This window comes from Pseudonaja textilis, chromosome 1 (genome assembly GCF_049901715.1).
Source record: "Pseudonaja textilis isolate UNSWEBS1 chromosome 1, rPseTex1.2, whole genome shotgun sequence".
Taxonomy (NCBI): domain Eukaryota; kingdom Metazoa; phylum Chordata; class Lepidosauria; order Squamata; family Elapidae; genus Pseudonaja; species Pseudonaja textilis.
The window spans coordinates 328961205-328974376 of record NC_141990.1 but is presented as its reverse complement, the minus strand read 5'-3'; the positions used below and the strand labels follow the sequence as shown (position 1 = coordinate 328974376).

The following is a 13172-nucleotide window of genomic DNA, read 5'->3' as shown; positions in this document are numbered from 1 at the left end:
AGAAGTTGCACTGATTTAATGCATATGTCTTCTGCATTTAAAATTTTGCAACAGGAAAAGCAGGCATTTGCAAGCTGAATATTATATATACTCATGGATAACCCTATCCATAGATAAACTGATCCTTGAATTTTTAATCAAAATATTATGAAAAGTGCGCCACTTGTAGATAAGCCAATCTAATTTGGAATATATTTTGGCCCCTAAAATTCTCACCTTATCTGAAATACACATGGCATACGCATTTATAAATACTGTATTGCATTAAAAATCTCATTCTTTGTACGGTGGGAAAAAATTGCATTCTTTCACTCCACAGACACCCATTACTTGCAGTATAACCTACCGAGTGGAAGTTCAAAGCGGGTGTCCAGTAGGATACGGTGGAAAGTGGGGTCTTTGGTCCCAGAGATCTCATTATCTGTCATGATGACGTGAGAATCAAGAGTTAGCCACTCTCCTGGGCCATCCTAGGGGAAGAACAAGGAAAGGGAGAAAATGTGCTTTGATTAGTCTAATCTTGCACCTTCTTATCCATCATGCTTGCTATGTTTCTGGGAAGAGTACAGTAATGTCTTCTTTGCTTTTTCCCCCTTCAACCATGCTTGGTGCATCAAATAAATGCCGGTGTAACACAAAACCATCAGGTCTCCAAAACACTGATACCCTTCTCCTTCCTGATAGCTTAGCAATTGCAAAAAAAAAAAAGACAGACAAAAAAGAAAAGAAAGGAAAAGAAAGATGAAGGGAAGGGAAGGGAAGGGAAGGATGGAAGGAGGACTACCCAATTGTCTTTGTTTCCTCCACAAATGCTTTTATCTTTCCTAAAGAGGAAGCTTCCTGGATCAGTTGGGATATCTCTGTTCTGTTGGCAACACCCTTTCCAAGATGAGGATAAAAAAGATAGCCAGAAGAACATTCTGGAAATTTCAATCCCACACATCTAGAAGGCACAAGTTTGAGGAAGCCTGGACAGGAAGAAAGCTGTTCACTTTCATTGTATTGTTAACTTTTCTATAAAATCCAAACCCGTTATGTTGGGGAGGGGGCTCAAATCTGCTCAAAGAACAAGGATATCTTCAGAGATTTGGCTGTATACATACCTCATTTGATTGGCGGATTGTGCTTAAGGGGATCCAAACCGTGCCCACCATGGTGTCCCAGATAAGACCTTTGTTCCACACTTCCACTGTCAACCCGAGGTCTAGTCGATTAATCTCACTGCAAGAGAGAGATGCATCTGTTAGACTTGCCTAGAGCGACCTTCCCCAGAGCTAATATCCACCCACTATTTCCCCCCCATGTCTCCCACCCTGATTTTAACTCAGGGGGTCCCAAACTCTTCAGCTGATCAAGCCCCTTATGTCAATTTTAGATAGTTCATCAACCCCCAAACGTTTACTATATGAAAATAATTGAATAAATACATCTGTAATGAATAGTTCATCGTCATCATATTGACCCCTTGGCTAGTCCCAATGACCTTTGGAGGTCGATATTGACCTCTGTGGAGAACCCTGGTTTAACAACTAGAACAAGCATTTCCTTAACCAAAAGTGTCATAGTCAGGGTTCCAAGTGATGAAATCCATTTAAAAAGAAAAGAACAAAATTCACCTTCCAAGACAATTTCTTTTATTTAGGAAAGCATCAAATTGGCAAAGACTGTGGTAATTCTGGATCTGACACAACCTGGAATTACCCCACAATATTAGAATATTAGAATATCTGATAATAATTAAAGAACAGAAATTGAAAATGATGAACTTGGCTCTTAATATTCACAGGACATTGTTTTTGATTTTGTTCCCAAAAGTTGCTCAGAAGTACACATCAGCACAAATGTGGCACAGATCTACTGCTCTTTAACACAGCCATATCTTTTCCCTGGATTACATGGCTGGCCTTTTATAGCTGCTACTTGATTCCAAGAAACGATGAGGCTGTTTTGAAGATTTGCAGCATAATTAAATCCAAAGGATTGCGCAGCCTTAGCCCTCCCAGACACCCAGATTAGGGGAAGAATTGCTGATCCTGCTGGTAGCTTCTGAGATTGGTTAGATTGGCTGAATCTTGGAAATAGGGCTTTCTCAAGAGGAACTATGATTTTGAGGTATGCTGTCTTGGTATAACAGAAGAACAGGATTGGAAGGGACCCAGAAGATTAAAATTTTGCATGAGAGCTTTTATTACAAGCACAGCTAAAAAAAATTAGCTATTATTGCTAGTAACAAGTAACAAGCCTTGGCTATGTACAAATTGAAACCTTAAAAATGAGTTTTTTTATAATTTTATTATTATTATTATTATACATAATCTTCAAAAGCTTTGCCCCAATCTGGTTGACTTTTTAAAAATAATTTAATTAAGTAAATACTGTCCTTTGGCACACTTTGGTTCCATTTTTAATGCTTTGAACACCAAGCAGCCCACTGGTACAACATTTCTAGTGCCAGACCTAATTATCCTTAATTAAATGGATTTAATCCTAGATTCATTTAACTATGCATTTTAAATGTGCAAGCACCCAATACAACTGAATTTCGTAATAAAGTTGAACATTACGAGCCTCCAAACAAGTCCTGTAAATGGCATATATATTACTGGTCTACGCAGCAGTTTCACATCATTGTCAGCATTTATCCCACCACCAAGATTTGGGAAGGTGAAAACATTTTCCCTCCTAACTTACAACATGAAATCTTGTTCCCAGCAGGGAAGGTTCCCTCGCACTGCAATTGTCGTGCTCTTTACATTCTGAACTTTGAGGGTCACGTATGTGTTGAATTTTTCTACCAGAGAGAAAGCAAAACAGAGAATATAAATGGGGTGTCACAATTACCAGCATTGGAGGAAAGCACCTGGGAGATTCTGGATTAGCATACTTTATCAGAATATTACCCCATTCAACATCAGGTTTTCAAAATGCTTATGAATTCTGAGTACTTCCTCTCTTTTACTCTCCCCCTTTCCCTTTAAAATTAAATCACAACACTTTAAAACATACTTCCGGAAATGGAAGTTGTCATCGGCTTCTCAACAAAGGTGTTCTCAAGGCTATACCTTTTTTATTACTCTGGGTTTGTGTATGTCAGTTTGTCTTCATCCAATTGGCTATCTCCAGTTGGATGCTGCCAGCCATAGCTACTCAGTGCCAGGCTTGCCATTTCCTCAGAGTAGTAGTCATTGAGGATATAACTCATTGAAGACACTCATTGTCAGTAATTCTGTCTTGTTTCACCCTTCTTTCACACCTGCAAAAGTCATGCTATTCTGTGCTTGAACAGCTGGGCTACTTTTGGACATGAGTTTAGCACTTCTTCAAAAGAGCAGTAGAGCCATATTTAGAAATAGTCTGTCATATTATAGGAATGAATATTGTGCTTGCCACCCTTTTAGATGGGCAACTTGGCCGGTGGTTAAATCAGCCATTCCAAGCTCCCGCCATTCAGCCTCAAGAAATTTCAATTCAATTCAGAATACAGCTGGAAGGGACCTTGGAGGTCTTCTAGTCCAGCCCCCTGCTCAAGCAGGAGACCCTATAGCATTTCAGACAAGTGGCTGTCCGGTCTCTTCTTTAAGGTTGATCTCCTACCAGCACATGAGTCTCCATAAAAAGAGTCTCAATCCAAAGGAATGCACCAATTGCATTCTTTAATTGGTCTTATTTTCATAACTAAGGATAGCAGTATTTCTTCATCTTGTTAACTTAGACAAATTAGGTCTTGGCTGTCAGCATATCAGATTTTATGCAGGTATATTTTTCTGCTGATTCTTGTACATTGACATGACTGCAGAACATACCCAGGTTACATGTTAATGTCCTGCTCTCACTCATTTCTTATCCGCAGGAGTGCTCCAAAGCCACATTTCTAGCAACAGTAATAATTCATTGACTTTTCAAGGGTTGATGTTTAATCTGGTTAATGCTGGGTTTGCTCCCAAATCCAAGGTAAGAGCTGCCTTCTAAAAGTTTTGTTTTCTTTCTCTAACCATTTTAGCTATTTCTTCTCAGTATTAGAGATATTCTCCCACCTGTTTTATAGTTCTTTGGCTGACTGTTCATATGTGATTAAGTAGGTCATCCAGAAATAAGATTCCATGAAGACTACAGTTGAAGGGATTATTACTTAGATGTTGCTAGAATTGTGACTTCTGAGCTCTCTTGAGGATAAGAAATGTGTAGGCAGGACATTAATGTAACCTGGTTATGTTTGGAAGTTATTTCAGTGCACAAGAATGGTGGAATGAAACGAAGGGTAAGCACGCTGTTAAAGTTTAAATTTCAGTTGTGTAGCAATCTGCACATCCACAGACAATTAATGGTCTTAAACACATGCCTGTACTGAAACTAGCAATTGTTCCAGAAAAATGTCAAAAATTCGTGATCATTCAAACACCTCCTACTTCTTCCACATTTAACAATGCTGTGTTTAGATGAATGCTTCGTGTGGCATGAATGGCACATGGTATTAATTTGCCATTGCATTTTGAAGAAAGTCTACATGATGTTGTGCAATATATCAATGAGATTTCAGGATCATTCCTATCTTATGCACTGCCCTGAGATTATATTGATTACAAGGGGAATTCTAATACTGGTAGTCCTTAACATACAATCATTTGTTTATTGACCATTTGAAATTGTAATAAAACTGAAAGAAGTTACTTATGACCGGTCTTCACAAATATGGTTAACACAGCATCCCTTCAATCATGTGATCAAAATTTGGGCACTTGGCAACAGGCATGTATTTACAATGGCTGCAGGATCCTGGGGTCATGTGATTTCCATTTGCAACTTTCCCAGCCAACTTCTGACAAGCAATGTCAATGTGGGAAACCGGGTTCGCTTAATACCTGCATGATTCACTTAACAACAGCAGTGATTTGCCTAACTAACCATATCAAGAAAGGTTGATTTAGCGGAGGGGTCTTCAAACATGACAGCTTTAAGACTTGTGGAATTCAACTCCCAGAATTCCTCCTCCAGTCATGTTAGCTCAGGAATTCTGGGAGTTGAAGTCCACAGGTCTTAAACTTGCTAAGTTTGAAGACCCTTGATTTAGTGACTCATTTAACAACCATCTTAGCATCAGGAATTCTGGTCCCTGTTGTGGTTGTAAGTAATTAACAGAATAATGGAATAACAGAGTTGGAAGAGACCTTGGAGGTCTTGTAGTCCAACTCTCTGCTCAAGCAAGAAACGTTATAGCTCATACCATTTCAAACAAATGGCTGTCCAGTCTCTTCTTAAAACCCTCCAGAGTTGGATCACCCACAGCTTCTGGAGGCCAGCTATTCCACTGATTAATTGTTCTAACAATCAGGAAATTTCTCCTTAGTTCTAAGTTGGTCCTCTCCTTAATTAGTTTCCATCCATTGCTTCTTGTTCTGCTTACAGATGCTTTGTGGCAGCCCCTTGGTTATTGAATATTCAATATTTTATTGTTTGGACCAGTGGGACACTAGGAAGAAGCTTTACTTGAAACCTCAACTTAAGTTTGTCTTATTTCCCCATAGAAAAAAGGAGAAAAGGTGGGAACTCACCTTGTGGGCCATCAAACTTGGCTTTTTTGACTGGAAAAATAAGGAGAAAAGAAAGCAGTTAGTGCTCAGCCCAAAATGAATAAAGTCTGCACAGCCTGATTTGCATATCCTCTTAAGCTGTTCCCTGGCTAGGTCTAGGACATCATGCAAACCAGACCATGAATTCCATTGTGGTTAAAAAGAATTGCATTAGCCATAGTTCCTAACCATAGCTTGCTGTTAGCTGTGTGTCATCTGAAACCAGACTAATGTCTACTTTAAGCAGACATTAGAGACGGGAGGGAGAACTGCCCCCCATAGAATAATGCTAGTCTTCCTACAGCAGCAGGTGTGTGTATGTGTTAAAATTTGCAAGATGTTGGACATGGCATCGAAATAGATGTTTCAATCATCACGCCGTCCCTGCCATTTTGCAGATTTTGACGCTTCCTCCCCCATTTGTACCTGCTGCTCCTCTTCATTTTCCCACATGCTCCAGATACGAGAAGGGTTATTTTTGAAAACTGCAGGAAGTATTATTGGATGGCTTTCAGGCTTTCTTTAATAGTTTTAAAATATGCATACATCAAATAAAAAGTACTAAGTGAGCAAGCCCACTGTGACATGTATGAAACTTCCTTTAATATCACAAATCTCAGATTTTTGCAGTATTGCATCTCAAAAATTAAACTTTCACCTGGCGAAGAAACAGGCCATAGCTGTTCCTAGTAAATATAACAGGGACTCTAGCTTAGAAGATATTTTTTCAACCTTTCCAGTTGTATTTGGATTGTAAAGATAAATTTGCTCCTGTCTAGGCAGTGGTATTCATTTCTGTTTCTTAGCCAAGGGTCAGTGTTGTCCAAAGACATTTCTGTGGTCATGTGACCAGCGTGACTATATGCTGAGACACAAAGAACTCTGTTACCTTCCCACTGAAATGGTACCTATTTATCTACATGCATTTGCTTGCTTTCAAACTGCTAAATGGGCAGGAGCTGGGACAGGTAACAGGAGCTCACCACATTGGGTAGTGCTTGGGTCTCAAACCTGGTTGTCAGCTCAGCATCTTTAACTGTTGCATCATTGTGCCCTCTACTTGGACTATAGCTCCCACATCCCAAATAGCTATATCCATCATGCTGGGCCATGTATTCCCATCACATCTGGAAAGCACCAGATAAGAGGAAAAGAACTCCATCACTATTCTCATTATTCTTTGCAAATCATATTTCCGGTATGGTCAGAAAATTGGACTAAATCCATTTTCCTCGCTCCTGGAACACCATTAACCTACTTCTGAGCCATGAATGACATTGTTTGCAGCATTGTGATGAAGCCCAAGGCAAGTAAGGAAGGAGAAGGCGTATTTTTCCTCACTTGCCTTCAGTTGCTGAACTCCCACACTCTTGAATGATTCAGGATTGGTACAGACCACTATCTCTCTCTTATATAGTTTTGCATACGCCGTTTATAGGTTTTCCAAACAGTTATACTGCATACATACAGCTCTAAACACACACACTAGCACTGTCTTCATATTAGTGTCTTCCTCTTTCTATATGTTTCTCATGATGCCCAGGAGCACCATTAACTGTCTCTCATTGGTCTAGACCAGGGGTCTGCAACCTTAAACATTCAAAGAGCCATTTGGACCCGTTTCCCACAGAAAAGAAAACACTGGGAGCCAATAATTTAACAACTGGTGTGACTGGGTGGGTGTGGCCAACTCGATGTCACTCAGTCCCACCCAGTCACCTCCTGCTCTGGAATATGGAGTGAGTTTTCATCCCCTGCCATCACCCTTACCTTCTCAGACCAGACAAGGAATGACGGGGAGGGGAGGGGCCAACCAGTGGTAGGATCAGCCAACAGGGAGTCACAGCAGAGGGCTGAAAGAGCCACATGTGGCTCCAGAGCCACAGGTTGCAGACCCCTGGTCTAGACCAATGTTTCTTAACTTCAGTAACTTTAAGATATGTGGACTTCAACTCTCGGAATTCTGGGAGTTGAAGTTCACACATATTCAAATAATTGAAGTTAAGCAATACTCTTCTAAACACTGAATGATGATAATGGAGCAACTTTCTATTCAACTTTCACGACATTCAAATAGCCCTTGCAGGAGCTAAGGTGCTGGACTGTGTCAGAACTAAGAACTTTGGAGAACCAAGTTGCTTAGTGTTATTAAAACCAAAGCATTGCGATTAGATACCCAAAATCAAAGGTCTTTCAGAATTAAGTTTAAATCAAAGACAACTGCAATCTAAAGAAGTCTGCTACAACTTGTTGGATTCTCCCATTTCTCTCTTCACCAGCTTTCACGCTATGCAGCCCCCAAAGGTATATATGTCTCTGTCTTTATAGGAATTCTTTCCAGTCAGTTTTGACCCCCAGAAATTAAATGACAAATTATGCCATTTTATTTGAAATGTTGTTTTGGAAACAGCTTGCTATTGCCTCCCTTTTCCTACAGCTGAGAATGATAGGCCTGAAGTCACCCGTCTGATTTCGAGACTAAGATAGAACTAGAACTCACGGTCTCCTGGTTTCTAATCTAATCCCTCTAACCACTTCATAAAGTTGGCTGTTATCAATGTCTATATTCATCTATGTCTATCTAGACCAGAGGTCTCCAAACTTGGCAACTTCTTTTGTTTAATGAGAAAAGATAATAGATAATTGAAACAGGACAGACAAAAAATATAAATACAATGATTTGAATTGAGATGAGATAATTAAAATAAAATTGAGAAAATTAAAAGAGGGGAGAAGCTATGCAGAAAATGTAAAATAGTAATAAGATATGGAATAGAATATAAAAATGAGCATGAACCTGAATTTGTGTCTGTAAGAAGAAGTGGAACCCGGGATTATGCTGCTTTCAAAAAAGATGTTTTATTTGTATTTTTTTTTCTCTTTGTGAAAACTCAAATAAAATTTACAAAAAAAAAAGACTTGTGGACTTTAACTCCCAGAATTCTCCAGCCAGCTATGCTATGCTGGCTGGAGAATTCTGGGAGTTGAAGTCCACAAGTCTTAAAGTTGCCAAATTTGGGGACCCTGATCTACACACATATAATCTAAATTTCAAGTGAATCTGAAATACAGGTAGTCCTTGTGGAACAACCAGAAGTTACAATGGACCTCCCAAAAGGTACTTATGACCCAGTTCTGGAGTTTGGATGTTAGAAACCTCTCCCCTGCCCTATAGTCACATGATTAAATGACATTTGGGGCACTCGGTACCAGGCTACCTTTTACAACCAGGTGTAGCACTCCATGGTCACATGACTATAATTTACTTTTTTTGCTGGTTTCTGGCCTTTTGGCCATCAAAAAAACACCTATGGATATAAATTAATTTGCTTTACAACCATGCATTCACTTCCCAACTGCCATGTTCAGTTTGTAATTACGGTGTTCATTTTTAACAGCCACTGCAAACAAGTCATAAAATTGGGTCAGTCATATGGATGCCTTGACTTGCAAGCATCGTGACGTCTGTAGAAAGTTAGGACCCACCTCTCTCCTAGAAGAATGAAATATTTTGAGAAATATTAAAAAGGCAGAATATTATATTTTCTTGGATGAGAAATGGAGAAACATGGAAAAGCAGCCCGCATCTTCCTTAATAGCTGACAGCAGATGTCAGCACTTAAGAGATAAAGAGATAGATAGCTCTATTCATAAGCAAATACCTTCACCCAAGATCCAACAAAGGTAGGATTAGCCCTCAGCCACAATAGGAATTGCCCAATGCCCCTTCATTGCATCACCTTCAGAAACTTCAACCAAACTTAGCTCAGACAACCTCCTACGATTTGTACATGGCCCCATGGGAGTCTGACAACAGCTAATCATGGAATACATGTTCTTGCACAGGAACAGGAAGTTGGAAGGAAGTGCAAAGCCCAACAGAAGGTATAAATACCCCTCACTCTCAACTCCATGTGTTCAGCTGCACCAGAACTACAAACATGAGTTTCTGTTCATCAATAAATGGACCCTCTTTCCAATCAGCCTCCAGCCTCCATTTTGTCTCCAGTGCCTTTCTTTCGGCTTGAAACTGAACCAGATCAGAGGTGGTATTCAGTAGGTTCTAACCAGTTCTGGAGAACCAGTAGTGGAAATTTTGAGTAGTTCGGAGAACCGGCAAATATCATCTCTGACTGGAGATTTCACAGTATCCTTCCCCTGCCATGCCCACTATGCCACACCTACAGAACCACTAGTAAAAAAAATTTGAATCCCACCACTGAACCAGATGGATATTTTTTCCAACATTTCTAACAGAAATTCCAGGCTTACAGTCACAAGTCAAGGACCACCTGTAATATAAATACTGACTGATATGCAACTCAAAAGCCATTCCTCACTTGTGCCTAGCTGTGACTCAAACACAACCTGGCTACCGTTGTTGTTGATGTTGTTGTTGTTGTTGTTTTGTGCTGTGTCCTCACAAGATCACCTTCTTCCAGTCCTCAGCCATAGAGAGGCTACCCTTAAAGAGCAAAGGTTTTTCCTCTTTTACCCTAATACAGCATTTCCCATACCCCAAGAACCATTTGATGGCTGGCATGGTCAAGTGACTCCTATGGCAACCCCTATTGGTGCTTTAGACTGGGGTGGGCACGCCCCCTTCCTTTTAGTTCCCCACATTGTGTGTGCTTGAGCAGGGGTCCCCAACCACCAGGCCCCAGACCGGTACTGGTCCGCGGATCATTTTGTACCGGGCCGCCTATTTTGCTTGGGCGCCGCCATCTTGTTTCGACGGCGCTTGAGAAAGTGCTTCCGGGTGAGCTTGTAGGTCGTCGATTGGATGGAAAGTGGCATTTGGGTGCTGAAGGAATCCTCGCACCTTAGTTTTGTTGAAGAGTGGGGGGTGGCTTCGAACAAAGAGCTGTCCCGATGGTGGCAGAGTCTCGCGTTACTCAGGAGGAGATTAAGAAAGAGCCTGAAAAGCCCATCAACTGCGAGAAGGTACAAAGGAGGAGTTGAAGGTGGCGGGGAGAAGCAGGGGACAGCTGGCTGGCCGGTCGCTTGGCTTGCCTTGCCTTGGTCGTGCGTGCTGATGCTGGTACCGGTCCGTGGATCATTTTGTGATGCCGGTACCGGTCCGTGGTACAAAAAAGGTTGTGGGCCACTGTGCTTGAGGACTATTATGGCTTTGACCCTGTGGGGGGGTTGTCTCTGCTTTTGGCAGAAATCTGGATCAGCAAGTGAGTGGCGGGACAGTGCCCTTTGTGATTAAATGGGAGACAGGGAATCAACAACTCTCTTTGGCTGCTGCATTGTGCACAATATATTGGGGTTGTGCTGTCCAGACTGTAGATAGTTAATTGGGAATTGGGATAGTTAATTGGGGATTGGGAGCCGTCTCCTTAAGGGAATGCCTCATGGGAAATGTAGTTAATGCATCATGGGAAATGTAGTTCATGTCATGTGGTCACATCTGTAATCCTGGTTGGTCACTGAATTGACCCTTGGTTGGGTTGGGGGAATTTCCATTATTCTTGCTTGGACCCTAGCAGCATCACGCTGCTTTGCTCCATCGTTATGGGATGAAGATAACTGTATTTTCACACTATGGAGCCAACTATGCAAAGATTTGGACATTAGATGAATCTCGACATAACTGGGAGTTATACCTTGAGGATGCCTTGTGATCCAATAAAGAAACTTTCTATGGAAGCTTTTGTAGAGTTTGCCTGACTGTCTTTATATTCAGCCAGCAATTTACAGACAGAACAGGGGTGCTTTTGAACTTGAGTTTAGGAATTGTCTTCACAAGCCTAGCTATCACCAGCTGGTATCAGCCCTGTAGAAGACAAAATCCTTAACACTGAAGTTTATAGAAAACCCATCCATTCAGATCAATACCTACATTTTGAATTTCACTGCCTACTGGAACACAAAATGGGAGTGAACAGAGCCCTACACTACTGAGCTGAAAGTTTGCCTACCAGCAAAAATTGAAAAGAAAAATAACTAAAACACGTCAAGGAAGCCCTCAGAATTTAACCTGTGGCTATCTCAACTGGGCCTTCATCAAATCTAAAAAAAGACCTAGCAAGAGCTCCTCCTTAACAGACAAAGAAGAGAACAAGAAACAAAACAACATTGTCATTCCATAAGATGTAGGAATATCTGAAAAGCTCAGGATGATTTTCAACCAACACAATATACAGTACGTACACATTTTAAACCCAAAAATACACCAAGGCAGAAGCTTGTCCACCCCAAAGGATAAAATATCAGACACAAACTGAGAAATATAAAATATGCAGTGCAATGCAGTAAGGCATGTATAGATCTGTACATTGGAGAAACAAAACAACCACTTCACAAACACACGGCATAACATAATGTAGGAGAAAAAACCCATTAGGACAAAATTCAGCAGTTCATCTGTGTTTGAAAGACAGAAGTCACTCTTTTGAAGACAGCAAAGTCCACATTTTGGACAGAGTTGACCACTGGTTTGAAAGAGGGGTCAAAGAGGTCATCTACATTAAGATTGAACAGCCCTCTCCAGGGGTGGGATTCAAATTTTTTAAGAACCGGTTCTGTGGGCGTGGCTTAGGTGGTGGGCATGGCTTGGTGGTCATGTGACTGGGTGGACATGGCTTGGTGGTCATCTTATTGGCTGGGTGTGGCCAACTCAATATCACTCACATCGAGGCACGCATCTCCTCGCCTGGCCTCTCATGGCTGTGGAGATGCTGCAACAGTTGTAAGTGTGAAAAATGATCATAAGTCACTTTTTTCAGTGCCATTGTAACTTTGAATGGTCACTCCACACAAGCAAAGTACCAGCAAAGGAGGGGGAAAAAAAAACTCCAGAGAAGTTCCAGAGACAGGAAGTCTAGTCCTGCCAAGAACGTAATAAGAGTTAACGGAGAGGCAGTTTCTGTAAGCAACACCAGAATGTTTCCTTCCTGCCTTCCTTACAGGATTAGGCCAGTAATTTCTTCTAACAACCGGTTCTCCAAACTGCTTAGAATGTTAACAACCGGTTCTAGCGAATAGGTGTGAACTTGTAGAATCCCACCCCGGCCCTCTCTCAACAGAGTGGGAGGGATATGACACCACCAAGCTCCTGTTTAGAACACAATCCTTTCAGAAGTTCCAAGAAGGCTCCACACCCACTTGCACTATTCAGATAATCCTGAGGGCACAGATAAACCCAAGCGACCTCAATGACTCTCAGAATGAGTGCTAACAACCAGGTGGCTACAAGGAATATAAATCCTTCGATTCTCCACCATTCAGTCAGAACTGAAGAAGCTCCTTGGACGAGAAGCAAAATATTTTCAAGGAAAAACAAAGTCCAGCTGCCTTTTGAAAAAGCACCTTTGGGACACCCTGGGTCAAAAATTTGCTTTCTCCTTCATGCCTTTCTTGTGTTAATAAGTGCATCTGGTGGATAATTCCTGCCAGCTTGTGGGAAAGTGGGGAAAATAAAGTCAAGAGGTTGATAACTATTCTTAATGTAGCTTACAAATAAAGGCAGCAATATTTGATATCATGCCCTTGATAGGATAGCATCAACCCTTCAAGGTAGGACAGGTCAAGAAGAGTTACAGGAGGGGCTCCAGGAGTGCTATTTATTAGTTGTAGGGTAGAGCTATAAATCCTGTC

At 41.1% G+C, this 13172-nt stretch overlaps 1 protein-coding gene across 1 annotated transcript in view; it reads right to left on the bottom strand.

The window, feature by feature from the left end:
* Positions 1–13172, bottom strand: part of LOC113434965 (protein unc-13 homolog A) — a 128702-nt gene that overhangs the window by 92848 nt on the left and 22682 nt on the right. The window contains 4 exon segments of the mRNA XM_087922771.1: positions 347–470; positions 1104–1221; positions 2692–2791; positions 5550–5579. Coding sequence (XP_087778897.1) covers positions 347–470; positions 1104–1221; positions 2692–2791; positions 5550–5579 — 372 coding nt within the window.